The sequence below is a fragment of the Cajanus cajan genome, chromosome 4 (assembly GCF_000230855.2).
Source record: "Cajanus cajan strain Asha chromosome 4, NIPB_CcT2T_4, whole genome shotgun sequence".
Lineage (NCBI taxonomy): Eukaryota > Viridiplantae > Streptophyta > Magnoliopsida > Fabales > Fabaceae > Cajanus > Cajanus cajan.
Window position 1 is genome coordinate 4,319,803 of NC_138520.1, and position 16,984 is coordinate 4,336,786.

The window sequence follows — 16,984 nt, forward strand, 5'->3', positions numbered from 1 at the left end:
ATAAAAAACAAAAATATTTAATACTTACATTTTTAGATAAATAGTTTTTAGTATACATGACAATAATATATTTTTTTAGTTTCCTTCAAAATAAATAACATACGTAATGTTAACAGATATTATAGATCATTAATAATATTTTTTTTATAATAAATAAAGTGATGAAAAAAAGTAAAAATATAAAAATAATTCTATATAAATTATTATGTAAAATTTATATTATAATGTAACATTACTTCATTAAAAATATAATAAAAAAATATATGGCTGATAATATAAAGTTATAGAAATTGGATGGGTGGGCCCGTGAGTCCAGACTAATGAGTAATGAATGATCAATCTTTTCAAACTTGCTTCCTCGTTATTCACTGACACGCCGTGTTTTTTTACCTCTTTGTCATGACAGAATTCTGTCCGCCAATCAGACCACTCCAATAAGTATATTTTTTTATAATTATAATAAAGCTTTTAAACTATATAGGAAATATGCAGAATTAATTTATATATAATCTTCAAAATACACACAAAAATGTAAATTAATATAATTAAAAGAAATTCAAAAATATAAAATAACATATATAATTGTTTTTATATAAAAACTCAAAAATATGTAAGAAACTAGAAATCATTTAAAATATTAAAAACTAAGCATTTTGATTTTAATTTTTTTTTACAAAAATTACATTTTAGCCAGGAATAAATATTTTTATATATATAATTATTTAATTATATAAATGATTTTTTTAATTTTTTTTCTTTATATAAATGAATAAAGTCAATGTAAAAATAATATTTAATTTTATTTAAATTTAAGAAAAATATTTTTTTATAACCATTTAAGAAAAATATTATAATCAAAGCAGTATTGTTTTAAAGGGAATAGTATGTGTTAATATAGTAAGAGAAAATAATTTATTCACTAATAGTTTAAATTTATTTTATATTATCATTTAATTAGATTTTGTTATGTGTAATAAACTTATTAAATTTTATAAGAAAAAAACTTAAAATTATGTGATTAAACTATGTATACTTATATATGTAATTGACTCGTAAGAGAGATAATAACAATAATAAATGGAGCTATACTAGTTTTCTGTCTTGCGGAATATCTATAACTATATTTATAATTATAATAAATGCAATAATTTTTTTTACATATTTTTTTTAAATTTTATTTTTTTAATCATTTCTTAAATTAGTATACAAACTAGAATGATACTTATGTTACTCTAATTTTTATGTATGCTAAAAATACATTTGTTCATAAAATTATTTTTATATTCAGATAATATAATTAATTATTTGAACTTTTTTTTTTAAAATATAGAAAAAAGAGAAGTATTAAAGTTATATATATATATATATATATTATTTTATTTAAAATACTTATAAGATATAAGATTTTTTAAAATTTATTTTAAATTTTAAAAAGAATTTAACTCATCTTGAATTTAATTATTTTGTAATTTTAAAACGTGAAACCATAAATATATTTAATTATTTTACAACCATATTGTAAATAAAAATTTATTACATTTATAATTTTGTAATAATATTTTGAAAATATTCTATAAAAAGTTATTAGAAGTTAGAGTGACAAAATGTCACATGTCTTACCATGCTAGTTTGACTTATCCCGTTATCATGTCCTATCCCATCTTATATTTTTTTTTAGGTTCGTTCCTGGAGTATCCACCGTCGACAGCAGTGACTAATCTTCTCGCTACGTTGGAGGCACCTCAAAGGGTGGGATAGCTGGCTCCAAGATTTAATGGGGCTGCATACACAAGGCAGGATTCGAACCCCTGACCTTGCTTAAGCGTGGATCAACCCCTACCGCTGAATCACACGTTTGGGGTTTATCCCATCTTGTTTTGCTTCATCTCATTTCATTTAGCAAAGTAAATTCAAAATTTTAACTCACCTTTTATAATTACGGTATGAAATTTTTATTTTAAATTTTAAAAAATTCAACTTATGTTAAATTTAAATATTTTATAATTTAAAAATATAAAATGATAAATGTGTTTAATTATTTTACAATTACATTATAAATAAAAGTTTATTACATTTATAATATTTATAATTTTATAAGCAATATTTTAAATATTTCTTATGGATTAATAAAAATTTATTAGAAGTGAGAGTGACGAACTGTCTTGTGTCTTGCCTGTCAAATCATCACATCCTGTATAACTATTGGTTTTGATCCCTACACACTATATGACACAACTATATATTAGCAGGGAAAATATCTAACTCAAGATTATAGACTTAAAAATATGATAAACATGTACTATGCTGCATACATATAAAGATAAGCAACTGCATAAATATGCGTAATTTATAAATTTATAAATATAGTAATCTGGTAAATGTAAACTATACAGTCTAAGTTATAGATTAAACAACCATTACTATCTATACAAATCTACCATCATTAGGTAGTCAACAAAAGATTCAGGTTTAGTGTCATTGCATGGCCTCCACTACAACACTCTAAACCTATCATTGCCTTTCTCCTATACCACATATGATCATCATAATCCAAACTACGTATGGAAACATGTTAGGGTAAGATAAAGTAAAAAAAAAAATCATATATACAACATAAGAATGTCACATCGATCATTATCTCATCTCTAATCAATACAACACAAGCCATCACACTATACAACACATATCAACACAACAACTTGGTTTCAACACAACAATACATTTCATTATAGGTTAACACAACATATGAACAACACAATCAACTTTATATATATATATATATATATATATATATATATATATATATTTGTTGCATGAATGTCTAAATATTATTGTATGATAACCTTAGTGTAATTGACTTATACTTAATTTTCACTACTTAATTGATGAATTGTAAAGTGTAATGATATATTGGATCATTAGAATAAATAGATAAATAAATAAATAGAAAATAGATAAAAGAAAAAAGAAAATTTGAAAAAGAAAAAGAAAAGGGTTTAACTGGATTTTTTTTTTCTTAATATCTAACGCATGTAGAGGCTAACATTCTTTTAATAATAGTAACAATTATCGGCATTCTTTGATTAACTATCCACTTAAATATAATTTTTATAATTTATTTATTTTTAAATAGAAAGCTACCAAGTGTTTCTTTTTTTATAACAGTATGGATTATACTGTCTTAATTAACATCAGTTAAAAGTTAAAACAAGGGGAGGGGAACTTGTTACCCGGAAAGGCTTGCCATTTGAATAGGAGCTTAACTTCGTACATTTTTAATATGAAGATTTTTATATCATCAATTAAATAAGAATCATTTTAAATGCAAACTTTAAAGTAATTATTTTAACTACATGAAAATGACAATTCACAAGTAAATGAATTTAATGCGTTTTAACTAAATTTATCAACATATGCTGTTACAGAAGTAGTGTCACATTTAGCCTTGCTGGCTTGTACTGGTCTATTCTATTATCTACTCATTAATGTAATACCCACCAAAACATAGATCAAATGGTGCCTGTGCCCATAACAAACGAAAATTATCTACAGTAGAAACCATTGTCTTCAGATAGAACTGATCTTAATAAATTTATTTTTAAATATGATTAGAATGAATGCTTAATTTTACGAAAATGCGACAAATATTTTTTACCATTAAAACAAATAGCGGATTAACCCCCGTTTGTAGTTATTTATTTATTTATTTATACATTGCGACACTTATTTTCGTACTATAAAAATTACATCTTCGTCATTTTTAACAACTTAAAATAAACTCTATGAAATTAATTTTATCAAATTTTAAAACAAACGGGCTCACTTTAATTCAATTCTGGAACTAGTCTGTTGGAACTTAATTGATTTTTCTTTGAAGTAGAGTGGTACCCCCAACATATGTAAATTATAATCGTCTATCTTGAAATTATTTTTTGTCTACTTGGTTGGAAACTTGACATATATCATATCTTACTTGTTCCAGTGACAGTGACTTACGTATTCCTTCATCACTAAGTTTGATTTGTTCTAGCATTTGCCTTGCTAACGAAAAAAAGGAAAGAAACAACTAGCTAGTAAATGGAAGATGTACAGTGAGCATTAATTTAGTTGCATTAGCTGAAATTAATATTGCCTTTACTTTTTTGCCCCTAAGTAATTAAATTTTATTGGCGCTGCCTCTGAGGTTGATAAATCTACGTTCTTGTTTCGTGCCAGCACAGAAAACTTTGCCATGTAGGAGTATAATTTTTGGTTACTTCATGTTTTATAATTTTATATTTTTGTTATGTAATTATTTTATTATATATATATATATTACAGTAAAAATAGGAAAGATTAGAAAGATATTGATACTTTTAAGAATAAAATACAATCGAATTATCCGTAAACAATAATTACAAACCCCCATGAATCATTAATTTGAATTTTATTTTCTGATGTGTTTCACTAAATTAATGCTCATCACCTACGAATCTGTTAACTCCAGACATTGAGAAGAATAAATAAGTTAAATAAAAGAACGTAAACATATACGAAGGATGTTGTCTGGGAGCGAGTGGTGAAAAATTAATCACACCATCCGGACCCAAATGCCGTGGCTTGGAATTTCTTGATGGACCACAAACAGTAGATAGAAACCGGGAGGTGCAAGAACAGCCGAACCGGCAGCAGTAACTCCAACCTCGTACGTCCATTTCGCAACCTCCCTCAGATCCTGCGCCTCCAGCACCAGCACCCTCTGATTCATGGCGAACGAGTGCGTCGTAAAAGGCGGCGCCACCATCGTCACCGACACCGCACCCCGAGCCAAACTTCCCTTCACTTGGAACCGCACCTTCAACGCCTCACCGTACTTGACTTTCGTTTGGGACGCAGGAGACACTATGCTGGGACGCACACTAGAGAATCCAGCCTCCAGATACGAAGGAGAAAACGCCTCCAACCGCAATTCCGTTGGAAACAACACGTTGCTGAAATTGTAGTAAGTGTGAGGGTTGCTCCCCGCCACAAGAACGCGACCGTCGCGAAGCAAAACGGCACTCGAGTGGTACATTCGCGGAATATTAGACGCGCTTTGGACTTCAAATCGTGACCCGACCCGGTTCTTCGGTTTGTAAACAAACGGGCTTAAAACCGGGTTGCGGCCCATTTCCCAGCCTGCAGTCCCCACGGCTGCGCCGTTAATGATTAAAACGTTACCGTTTGGGAGCAAAACCATGTCGCTCATGACTCTCGCACCCGGCATGGTTTCCATGGCCCAAGTCGGGTTCGGGTCGGTTATTTTAATCCGAGCGCACGTTTTCAACGCTCCAGTAAAACGACCCGAGATAGTTTGCTGAAAAGCCCCTCGCGGGGCTCCACCGCAAATTAAGACCTCAGCTTCTACATTGGGCGCGTGTAAGTTTCTGAGAGGGAGCAACACAGCAGAACCGGTGCTGGGGTAACACCGTGGATCTCCACCTGGTATTTGAGGATACGTTCTGACGACACGGTTCTTATTGTAATCGAATAAGATAGCGCGGTTGTTGGCGAAGATAAAGAGGTTGCCATCGACGTTTAAGAAAACGAAGGGATAAAGGTTGTTTTCAGCAATGGCGTCGTTGGTTTGTACGAGGAAAGGTAAACTGTAAGTGTTTTCAGCAGCTTTTGTCTTGGGGTAAAACTCGTAGTTGAATTGTCTTCTTCCGCCGATTACTATTTGGCGTCCATCTGGCAGGATGTGATTGGTGGCGTACCATCGTCTGGCGGCGAGTCCGGCGTTGATTTCCCGCCAGTCGCAGGTCGCGCACGGGGTGAAGGTTCTGACGGCGCGGTCGCCGTCGTTGAAGCCGCCGGTCTGGACGAGTGTTCCGTCGGGGGAGAGTGAACCGGAGGAGCACCAGACGTTGGTTTGGACGAAGAGGGCGCGGCATGTGTTGGCTGCGACGTCGTATTCGAGGGAGTGAGCGGTGCAGTCGGTTTTGACGACCATCTCGCGTGGGTTTGTGCGGCACTTGCTGTTGGGGAAGGTTAGGTTGGAGAAGCCGAAGTCGGTGCGGTCGAGCATGATGACGCGGTCGTTGTGGAGGAGTTGCATGTGCATGCCAACAATGCCGATGTTTTTGTGGAGGAGCTGCCACTGCCCCTTGCCGGTCCCGGTGGCCGCCGCCACCATGTGAAAAATGAGAAGAGGAATAATTAGGAGGGAAAGTGAAGGTGACATTGGTGTGGCTTGGGAATAAGAATAACTTAGCGGTGAGATAAGGTGGGGTGCAATATGGCGTCGCTACTGCACCCTTTAAATACTCTTCAACTCACCACTACTCTACAACCTCCATAATTATTAAATATATATAGTCTCAACCAATCATGGGTTTATTATTATTTTTTAATTTATGAAAATAAATTACTAATATTTAATTATATATCGGTTAAAAAAGATTTCGATGAAGACTAACTAATAACTTTTTTGTGAAAGCTAGGATATATCATACACATACTCATAAATACTTCTCCCACACGCAAGGGAACGCGTGGGATACTCACTCTTCTTCCTACAAACTAGTTTCTGCACGCCCTAAACGTTTCACAACGTGCATTTTTATTAGTTTGCTGGAAAATACTTCAAATTCGTCTTTTTTTTTTCTTCTTTTTTTTCAAACTTTAATGAAAGTTGCTCTGAATCTGCAGCTTGACTTTATTATTTGTGAAACCAGTCATTATATAGAATAACCGTAATAGAATTACAATCAAATAAAACAAATTCTAACAAATCAATCTTATCAGTAAAATTAACTAACAAACTATTTGTTATCAGATTAACAATATCAAAACAGATGAATCTTATCCCAATACTCACCCTCAAGTTGGAGCATGGAGGGAAGAAATGCCTAACTTGGACAATAAAAATTGAAACTGCTTTCTACCGAGAGCTTTAGTTAGAATATCTGCAGGTTGGGAATCAGTCCGAATGTATTGTGTGGAAATAGTTTTGGACATCACATGTTCTCGAATAAAATGGCAGTTGAGTTCAATGTGTTTTGTCCGTTCATGAAAAACTGGATTAGAAGCAATATGAATAGCAGATTGACTGTCACAATATAGTGTCAATGGCATGGAATGAGAGACACCAAGATCTTGCAGAAAAGCTTTGATCCATAGTAGTTCAGAAGTGGCAGCTGCCATGGAACGATACTCGACTTCAGCAGAGGAACGAGAAATGGTGTGTTGCTTCTTAGATTTCCATGAAATAGGGGATTGACCGAGTGTGATAAAGTAGCCAGTGATGGATCGTCGAGTAATAGGACAACTTGCCCAATCAGAATCGCAATATGCACGAAGATGAAGATCACAAGTGGAACGGATAAGTAGTCCTTGACCTGGATTACCCTTAATATAATGCAAGACTCGCAACACTGCATCATAATGTTTTTGGAGCGGATGTTGAAGAAATTGAGAAAGTGTATGTACGGCATAACTCAACTCAGGTAGAGTAATGGTAAGATAAAGAAGGCGACCTACAAGACGTCGATAACGTGTGGGATCATCGTAAGCTGGACCATCTGCAAGGGCCAATTTATGATTCTGATCCATGGGAAAATCAGATGGTTTACACCCAAGTAATCCGCATTCATGCAAGATATCCATAGCAAATTTGCGTTGACTCAAAAATATACCAGAGGAGCTACGAGAAAATTCAATACCGAGAAAATATTTAAGTTTGCCAAGATCCTTGATTTTGAAACAAGAGCTAAGATGAATCTTAACTTGATCACAAGCAGATTTGTTGTTTTCGGCCAAAAGGATATCATCAACATATATAAGAATCGCAATGAAATCCAGATCTCTTATGAAGGTGAACAACGTGTAATCAGCTTTGGATTGTTGAAATCCGAAATTAAGAAGAGAGTCACGAAGTTTAGCAAACCAATTTCACGGTGACTGCTTGAGACCGTAAAGGGAACGTTGTAATTTGCATGCAGAGCCAGGAGAACCAACAGAAAAACCAGGAGGAAAACGCATATACACTTCTTCTTCAAGATCTCCGTGGAGAAAAGCATTATGAACATCCAATTGATAAATATCCCATCCTTTTGCAACAGCTACAGAAAGAAAAGTGCGTACACTCACCATTTTTGCAACAGGAGCAAAGGTTTCATTATAATCTTCTCCTTCAATTTGGTTATTACCTGCAATAACTAATCTAGCTTTGTATCTTTCTATAGAGCCGTTAGAATGATACTTGATTCGAAAAATCCACTTACAAGGAATTGCTTTCTTTCCTAGAGGGAGATAAGTGACAACCCAAGTGTAGTTATCCTCAAGAGCCTGAATTTCAAGTTTCATAGCTTGTTGCCAAAGTGGATCCTTCATGGCTTCTTTAAACGAACGTGGCTCAATGGTGTTACTAACAACAGCTAAGAATTTTTGGTGTTGTGAGGAAAAATTATGATTAGTAATAAAGTGCTCAATAGGATAAAGAATACTCGAAGGAACGCTAGATAGAGTGTTAGGAGAAGAGGGTGTAGTAGCATTGCGACAATAATAGTCTTTAAGACGTGCCGGTGGTCGATGAGATCTACTTGTACGTCGAAGAGGCATGGAAGATGGAGATGAAGTATCAATAGAACTCTCCCTTTGAACAGACTCTGGATCAGGTAAAGGTGCAACATCTGAAGAGGAAGTACGAGTATCATGTGGTTCATACAAAATCATAGATGTGGAAGTAGGATGTATGGGAGCTGGAGGAATGTCCGTGGTAGGTGATGCAAATGGAAATTCATCCTAAAAAAATTTAACATCATGAGAGACAAAAATCTCCTTTGTATCTAAATTAAAAACCTTTCAACCCTTTTTGTTAGATGGGTAGCCTACAAAAACACATTTTTGTGAGCGTGCAACAAACTTATCAAACGGTTTAGGAAAAACTGTAGCATAACACAAACAACCAAGGACCCTAATATGGTCATAACTGGGTGGAGTATCATGAAGTACTTCATAGGGACATTTTCCATTGAGAAATTTAGTGGGAGTTTGGTTAACTAAATGAGCAGCTAAGAGAATACATTCACCGCACAAGTCAATAGGAAAATGTCCATTAAATCGCAAGGCACGAGCCACATTAAGAATATGACGATGATGTCGTTCGACTCTACCATTCTGTTGTGGCGTATATGTACATGATAATTGTTGAATAATGCCACGATTTTCAAAGAAAGAATGCAGATGGGTAGAAACAAATTCAATCCCAATATCAGTTTGAACCCTTTTAACCATGGAATTAAGTTGAGTTTGCACCATTGTAATAAATTTTATTAACGTAGAACATGCCTCATGCTTGTCACGTAAAAGATAGACCCATACATGGCGACTGAAATCATCCAAAATAGTTAGAAAGTAATGAGCACCAGATGCAGAAACAATTCTATATGGTCCCCATAAATCACAATGGATTAAATCAAAGGAGTGCAAACTATGTTTTTTATTGATAGGGAATGAATAGCGTGTTTGTTTGGCTCTACAACACACATCGCAATAAACTATTTTATTTGATCTAGAAACAAATTCCAACAAATCCAAATAATGTTGAGAAGGATGTCCCAAGCGTCGATGCCACAAATTGAAAGAAGAGGAACCATGAGTCGCATTTACAGAAACTGATTGGCAAAGTACATACACCCCTTCATGCTCAACACCCTGTCCAATCGTCCTCCTCGTCTATAGGTCCTGTAAAAAATAATTAGAATTATTAAATACAGCCATGCAGTCATTGGAGCGTAGCATTTGAGAGATAGAAATCAGGTTGCACGTAAGAGACGGCACGTAAAGAACATTGGTAAGTAGCAACAGAGATGTAAGCCTAACATCCCCGCATTGAATTGCAAGAGTACGATCACCATTGGGTAAACCTATTGAACAAGGAGGGATGGTGCGTATGTTAGAGAGAAGAGAGACAGTCCCAGTCATATGTTGGGAAGCCCCACTGTCAAGAAGCCAAGAGTGTTTGGAAGATACTATACCACATAATTTTTCAGTGGGCGTTTTGGAGGAAACAGCGATTGATATCAACCGTTGAAGCATTTCAGGAGTAAAATCAGTAACTGATAAAGGTTTGGAGGGGCCACTATCATCGGAAGATGCACCAGATTGAGTGGCATGAGCAGAAGTAGAAGCAGAGCGTCCTGTCGAAGTGCGACCACGTCCACGGCCGCGACCAACAGGAGGGCGATCGGGGTAGCCATGGAGTTTGTAACAGCGAGAAACATCATGATTAGGATGTCCACAGTGAGTACAGGTAACACGTAGCTTAGATGTATTTGTGGGTATATTAGTGGTGGCGGCACAACCTAACGCGTCTACAGGGTTCTCAAAAGAACGAACAATAGCTTTATGTGATTCCTCTTGAGTAACCATAGCAAAAACGCGACTAACGATAGGAAGTGGATTCTTGTTGAGAATTTGAGTGATAAGTGTGCTATAAACAACATGATCGAGACCCATAAGGAATTGATATACTCGATCGTGTTCCTGTTCAGCAACAATTGATTTTCTAAAAGCACAATTATCACCGGTGGTGCACGCGTCAAACGTTTGATTGGACTCCAGTTCATCCCAAATGGACCGAAGCTTTGTGTAATACTCTGTAATAGTTTCACCATTTTGTTTCATGGTTGCGAGAGAAGCTTTAAGATGAAATATACGGGGAATATTAGCAACAACAAATCGTTCCTTGAGATCATCCCATAGGCCTTTTGCAGTATTGTGAATCCAACTATTAATCATGGAATTGCTCAAGGACCAAGCATATGCTTCATTAGAAGCTTTATCAGTAGGAGCGATCACATTGCCAAGAACAAAATCAAGATTGTTTTTGGCTTTCAAAGCATTACGCATCAGCTTTGCCCAATTTTCATAATTGATTTGCCCACGTAATAGAACGGTGGTAAGAATGACACTAGGATGATCAGATGGATGAAGAAAAAATGGTGACTTGGGATCTGTAATTTTGAGTGATTGTGTTGTAGAAGACATGATGAAAATTTTTTTAGGATCGTCAAGTTCTTGATACCATAATGGAAGTTACTGTGAATCTGCAGCTTGACTTTATTATTTGTGAAAACAGTCATTATATAGAATGACCGTAACAAAATTACAATCAAATAAAACAAATTCTAACAAATCAATCTTATCAGTAAAATTAACTAACAAACTATTTATTATCAGATTAACAATATCAAAACAGATGAATCTTATCTTAATAAACTTACTGTCACATTAATTATTATATATTTTTTCCTCCTACTCTCTTCTATTTTCATCCTAGATCTCAACATTTATCATTTCTCAATTGGATTTAATTTATCCGAGAATAATTAAATTAATTTTTTTCGAAACATGTCTATAAAATGTAAGGTTAAACATATAATTTAATCTTTAAATACATATAAAAAATTTAATTTAATTCTTATATATAAAAATTTATTAAACTAATCTTTATACGTGTTAAATATTACCAATTTAGTTCCTAACATCATTAATTCAATTATACATTGTTAATTTAATTTTTATACATGTAACATATGTAGTGTATTCTTGGTTTAGTCTCTACACACAAAGGATCAAATTAAGGACATGTTAATCTTGTAGGGATTAAACTAATAATGTGTTACACATATAAGGACTAAATTAAGAATACGTAAAGAGTTTAATAATTTTAGGAATTAAATCAAATATCATTTACATGTAGAAATCAATTTGATAATTTTTTACATATAAGGACTAAATTGAAAATTCATTTCATTTTTCTATTTATTCTTCTTAGAAGTACATCTTGAAAAACCTATTATTAAAATACGTTCTTGGTCGATTTATGACTTTTAAGCAAAAGGTTCGTGAAACGACAGATAATCGCAGCTTGCATAAGAATATTTGGTTGGTTTTTTTTTAATTATTTTCCACACTGTAAGGTTGTTTTTGGACAACCTGTGGACGAAAGTGAAACTAAAAGGTAGAGTAGAGAGGTGTATATATATATTGAGAATTTGAGAGAGAGAGAGAGAGAGATACACACACCAGCACACGCGTAGCATTAACATCTGTTTTTCCCATTTTATATTAAATAGTTACTATTTGTGTAATGTGATGAGGAATGAGCGTACAGAAATAATTGTGAATTATGAATTGATATTATCGGCAATATAGTTTGACGATAAGAGGGTGGCTAAGAGGAGAGTGGCAGGTGCTGCTGCGTCTAATTCCACACCTTGCTCACCATTTAAAGCTTCGTTTGACACTCAATTCAAAAACGTAGACATTTCAGACACCCTATTAGCTAACCCCTTACTCAAATGGAATCTCAATTTGGACGATGCATAATGGGCCAAGAAAAAAATTCATTTCAACAACCTTACGTGAAAGAATGAGATTTGAAATTTAAGTAATTTTGCATAATTCTCATGCTTTCATAGTCGCACGAAATTGGTATTATAATTCATTTTTATTATAGACTACTTATATTATTTATGAGACACAATTCTACTTGAACTTTGTAGCATCAAAAAATACGTAAGAAGAAATTATTAGTTGGTCGGGACCACTGAGTGGTTATAGACAATTAATTATATCTACTAACATGATATAATTAAGTTTTTCTAATTGATATATATTTATATATATATATATACATATATATATATATATATATATATATATTAAATGTCATGCAAAAATTAACTAAGAATAATTGGTATAATACCACATAATATATATTTTTTTTACTAAAGATGACAAGTTTTCTTTCTAATACAACTATATATTTAATATTTATTAATTAAGAACGTGAAGTTAAGTCTAATTCAACATTTTAAAAACTAATTTATAAGGTAAATTAAGATTATCCCACTTACATATATTATTTTGGTTTTATTATTATTAGTTGATGTAAGATTTTTAACTCACCTTCTGACACTGAAAAATGAATATCTTATTAAGTATAAAGTTTATATGATCCGAGAGTTACGGGTGATTTGATAAGGCTATAAGCCTAATAACAATCTTAAGTGATGCGAGATATCTTACATATATATACCTCTCACTTCATATATAGTTGAATTATTTCATATTTTAGTTATATCATTAGTCAATACATAATTTCTAACATATTTTCTCATATTGAAAACTCAACACCTCAAATATGAAATTTGTAGGACTACACATCTATATAAGTGGTTTGGTCATAGTCTAATAGCAGGTGGCTCAATTGACTTAACGACAATTGTTAAAATAAATTATGATATCAATCATCTTAAAGTGTGAATTTAAGTCTAACCCAATTTTATAAAATCAATTTATAAAATAAGAATTATCTCACTTATATACACTATTTTAACAATATCATTAGAGTGTTTACTTAAATGTTTTATAGAAACACTTTAAAAATAAAATAAAATTTTCAATAAATTAAAATTAGTTTATGTATAAGTTAAAAATTATGCACAAACTAATTTTAGCATAAAAAAAAAAATCTCACTTTTTTTTTTCGTATCTTAATTTTCTAGAAGTGTTCCTAAAAAAAAGAATTATTCAAACATATCCATGTAGGATCTTCAACCATATTTGAACTCAGTGAAACTGAAATAAATACATACAACTTAATCCAAGTGTTAGGTGGTTTCTTGTAAACAATTCAAATGACTAGGAGAATATTATATACATACATATATATATATATATATATATATATATATATATATATATATATATATATATATATAATTTTCTCAATTTGAAATGTAAACACAAAGACTTAGCACTCATCGGTCCAACAGTGAGACGATGATTACATAAGAAGCTATAGTTTTCTTTTTATCTTTTGTTGAAAAAAGGTTGGCAGAAAACCCAGAAAAAAACTATGGTCTACCACAGTTCCGGATTTTTTAAAACCGAAAATTAATATATAATTATCTCTATTTTTTATTTATATATATACGTATTTCATAACTACACCCCAAAAATAAATAAAAAAATCCAAAATTATTCAAAAACAATTTTGGGGTCTACGAAGTACGAAGGGGTTATACTTTCTAGCGTCACAGGAAGAAGTAACATTTTTATTATTATTTACACTTTCTAGATTATATTAACACATGTTTTAAATATAACAATTAAAACAATAATAAATAAAATATTTTATTAAAAACTAAAGTAAGAGATTTTATTAAAAATACAATAAGATTACATTAATAACATTTTAATGTAATTGTTTTGTTGTTTAATCAAGATTCTAAAGACACCTGCAGTAAGACTATTTTCAGGATTTTTTCTAACAATTATTTCACGCATTTATTTTTCTAATTTCACATTATAATTGATCAGTTTCTTAGTATTATCGTGAAAATGAATACTATAATTGAATATACAAAAACCAATAATTTAAATATTTATAATGAATAATCACAACTAAGAATTATACTAGAATGAAGAAATATTAAATGGTGCTTCAATGTTTTCAGATTAATGATTCATTCCTTTTTGGTTGCTGAGATTAATGATGAGTTATGAAGCATGAGCATGAGCATGAGCATAGGGCAACGCAGGCAATGGTGCGCGTAGGGCACAACCAGAACCATACATAAACATAAGCATGTTGGTTTTTGTTTTTATTTATATTTTTCTACACACGCAGGACAGAGAGAGAGAGTTAAGCGTGTTTTCTCTCTCTCTCATGACGATAGACAATCGACATTCTTCAATCATCAATATTATCCTTTAATTCTTCCTTTCATTTCTCATTCAAATGTTCTGTTTCGTCGGTGACCCCTCTTCACTTTCGTTTTCTTCTCCTAATAAAAACAAACAATATTTACTCTCTCTCTCTCTCTCTTCTTCCCCATCAATGTCAGGGCGAAAGACATGGACGGGCCACATTAATGTTGGTATTCCAGTTGTTGTTGTTGCTAGGTGTAAGAATAAATGATGTGATAAGAAGATTTCCTCTATTTATTTTTTATTAATTATTATAAATATTCGTAGTTTAATTTTAGTACGTCTACATTGTACTATTAAATTAAGTTTATTTCACATATGAAATTTTATTTTGTATTGAACCTTTCTAATTAAGTTATACGGAGGCTCGTATATCTACTACAACAGGCAATATTTTTTTACCTCAGTTAGAATCAACATTTTATGTGGTTGTAGAACTGTTATATTTATAGAATATATATATATATATATATATATATATATATATATATATATATATTTTTTTTTTACGTTGACCAGTGAAGAGACATAATTTTCTTTTGTGTTGATTGTATTAAGATTCGGAATAAAAAGTTATATTTTTTTATGTCAGTCAAATACAAAAATAACTAACAAAAATTATCATTCTACATCAATTATGTACTTAAATGACATATACAATTACACTTTTTATGTTAGTTATGTGCATAATTAATATAGAAATTTACACATCAATTTTGTTCATTTTATAGGATTCAATCTCCTTGTAATACAATGGGATAATTCGAAGACGGCTCACTAGCTAACAAGCATAAATATCATATCATCACTGATTATATAATTATCCTAAATTTTATTATAATGAAGCATCGATAATGTTAATCCATTAAAATCATGAAAACCTCGTAATTAAATAATATAGTACATGCATAAGCTTAATTTTTTCACCATTTATAGATAAATTAATATATATATATATATATATATATATATATATATATATATATAATCATTATAAAAATCTAACACTACACACTATTATGAAAGGAAAGATATTAAAAAAGAATGGCCAATAAATGAAAAAGTTTACTAGCAACACATAAAAAAATTTAAAAAATTTAATTATATTATATTTTTCAGTGAAAAAAGAAAATATTAAAGATAGAATAAATTATAGCAACGAATTAATCGTAATTGTTTTGGATAGAAGTTAATATAAATATTAACTTTGGTGAAAAAATGAAAAAAAAAATTGGCGAAGGAAATTAAAAAAAAAAAGAAGAAGAGCATATTCATTACATTAACCTTGTTGCAATTCCAAAGCAAGTCTTTTATTGGCTCTATATAAACTATTCTTGTAAATTATCTTAGAAAATTTATGAAAATAAGTTAAAACTGCCTTGTCAACCAGTTATAAAATATTTTCACATGTCTCATGAATTAATACTTATAATATAATATGCTAAATTCAAATATATAAACTATTTATAAACCTTTATAAACATGAAAAGTCATTTTTACTCTTTAAAACAACGTGGTTTACTTTTTTCTTCGTAAATTTGGTTATTTCTCTCCAATATTTCATTGCATTCAATTTTATTTCAGAAACACAATAGGATTTAAACATCTTTATCTCTAATTTAACCTTTGATCTTTCACGCTTTACATAATTATATTTTCTTTCGTGTGTTCCAGGTTTACATTATGCTTTTAATTGATTTTTTTAATTAATTTTGTCATCTTTAACTTTTGATTTTTTCCTGACATCGTTATTATTTTTTTATTGTTCCTAAATTGGGTAGTAATAATTGTGTGTAAACTTCAACTTATTATTTACAAATTTCTGTAATTTTAAAATTTCTGAATATTTAAATGTGTAGCATATAAATTATTTATTCAGAATTTATTTATTAATAAGAATCGAATTTGATACAAGAGAATTTATAACAATATACGCATTACTCAGTTAACTAAGCTACCCTTGAGGATTATTTAATCTGTATCTTATTATTTGAAAAGCTATACGTTATTCCTCTTTTCCCTCTTGTTCCGTGATAATATTTTGAGTTAACAATTACTTGTTCACATTTTTCCGTATCAATAGAAAAGATACACAGTGGATAAAACTTAAGTTTATATATCCTAAATTTTTATTAGTAGGTCGATTTTAGTATGATAGTATTTTATTTACGCATTTTAAGTTAAAATAAAACCAAATTTCTAGTTGTGAAAAAGTACATTTAATCGTGGCTGAAACCCGAAA

The 16,984-nt window shown here is 31.3% G+C and overlaps 3 protein-coding genes across 3 annotated transcripts; all 3 read right to left on the bottom strand.

The window, feature by feature from the left end:
* Nucleotides 1-4,409: 4,409 nt before the first annotated feature.
* On the bottom strand, nt 4,410-6,297 carry LOC109816645 (aldehyde oxidase GLOX). The gene has a single exon (XM_020381721.3). It carries the CDS (start codon nt 6,200-6,202, stop codon nt 4,571-4,573), a length of 1,632 nt encoding a protein of 543 aa, XP_020237310.1. The 5' UTR covers nt 6,203-6,297; the 3' UTR covers nt 4,410-4,570.
* Nucleotides 6,298-6,840: 543 nt separating this feature from the next.
* Nucleotides 6,841-7,626, bottom strand: LOC109816642 (retrovirus-related Pol polyprotein from transposon RE1). Its single transcript, XM_020381717.2, has one exon. It carries the CDS (start codon nt 7,624-7,626, stop codon nt 6,841-6,843), a length of 786 nt encoding a protein of 261 aa, XP_020237306.2.
* A 285-nt stretch (nt 7,627-7,911) lies between these two features.
* Nucleotides 7,912-11,010, bottom strand: LOC145957010 (uncharacterized). Its single transcript, XM_083073246.1, has 4 exons — nt 9,788-11,010; nt 9,631-9,705; nt 9,310-9,403; nt 7,912-8,763 (listed from the first exon to the last, which is right to left on the bottom strand). The coding sequence occupies exons 1-4, from the start codon at nt 11,008-11,010 to the stop codon at nt 7,912-7,914; spliced, it is 2,244 nt and encodes a 747-aa protein (XP_082929372.1).
* Between the last annotated feature and the right edge of the window lie 5,974 nt (nt 11,011-16,984).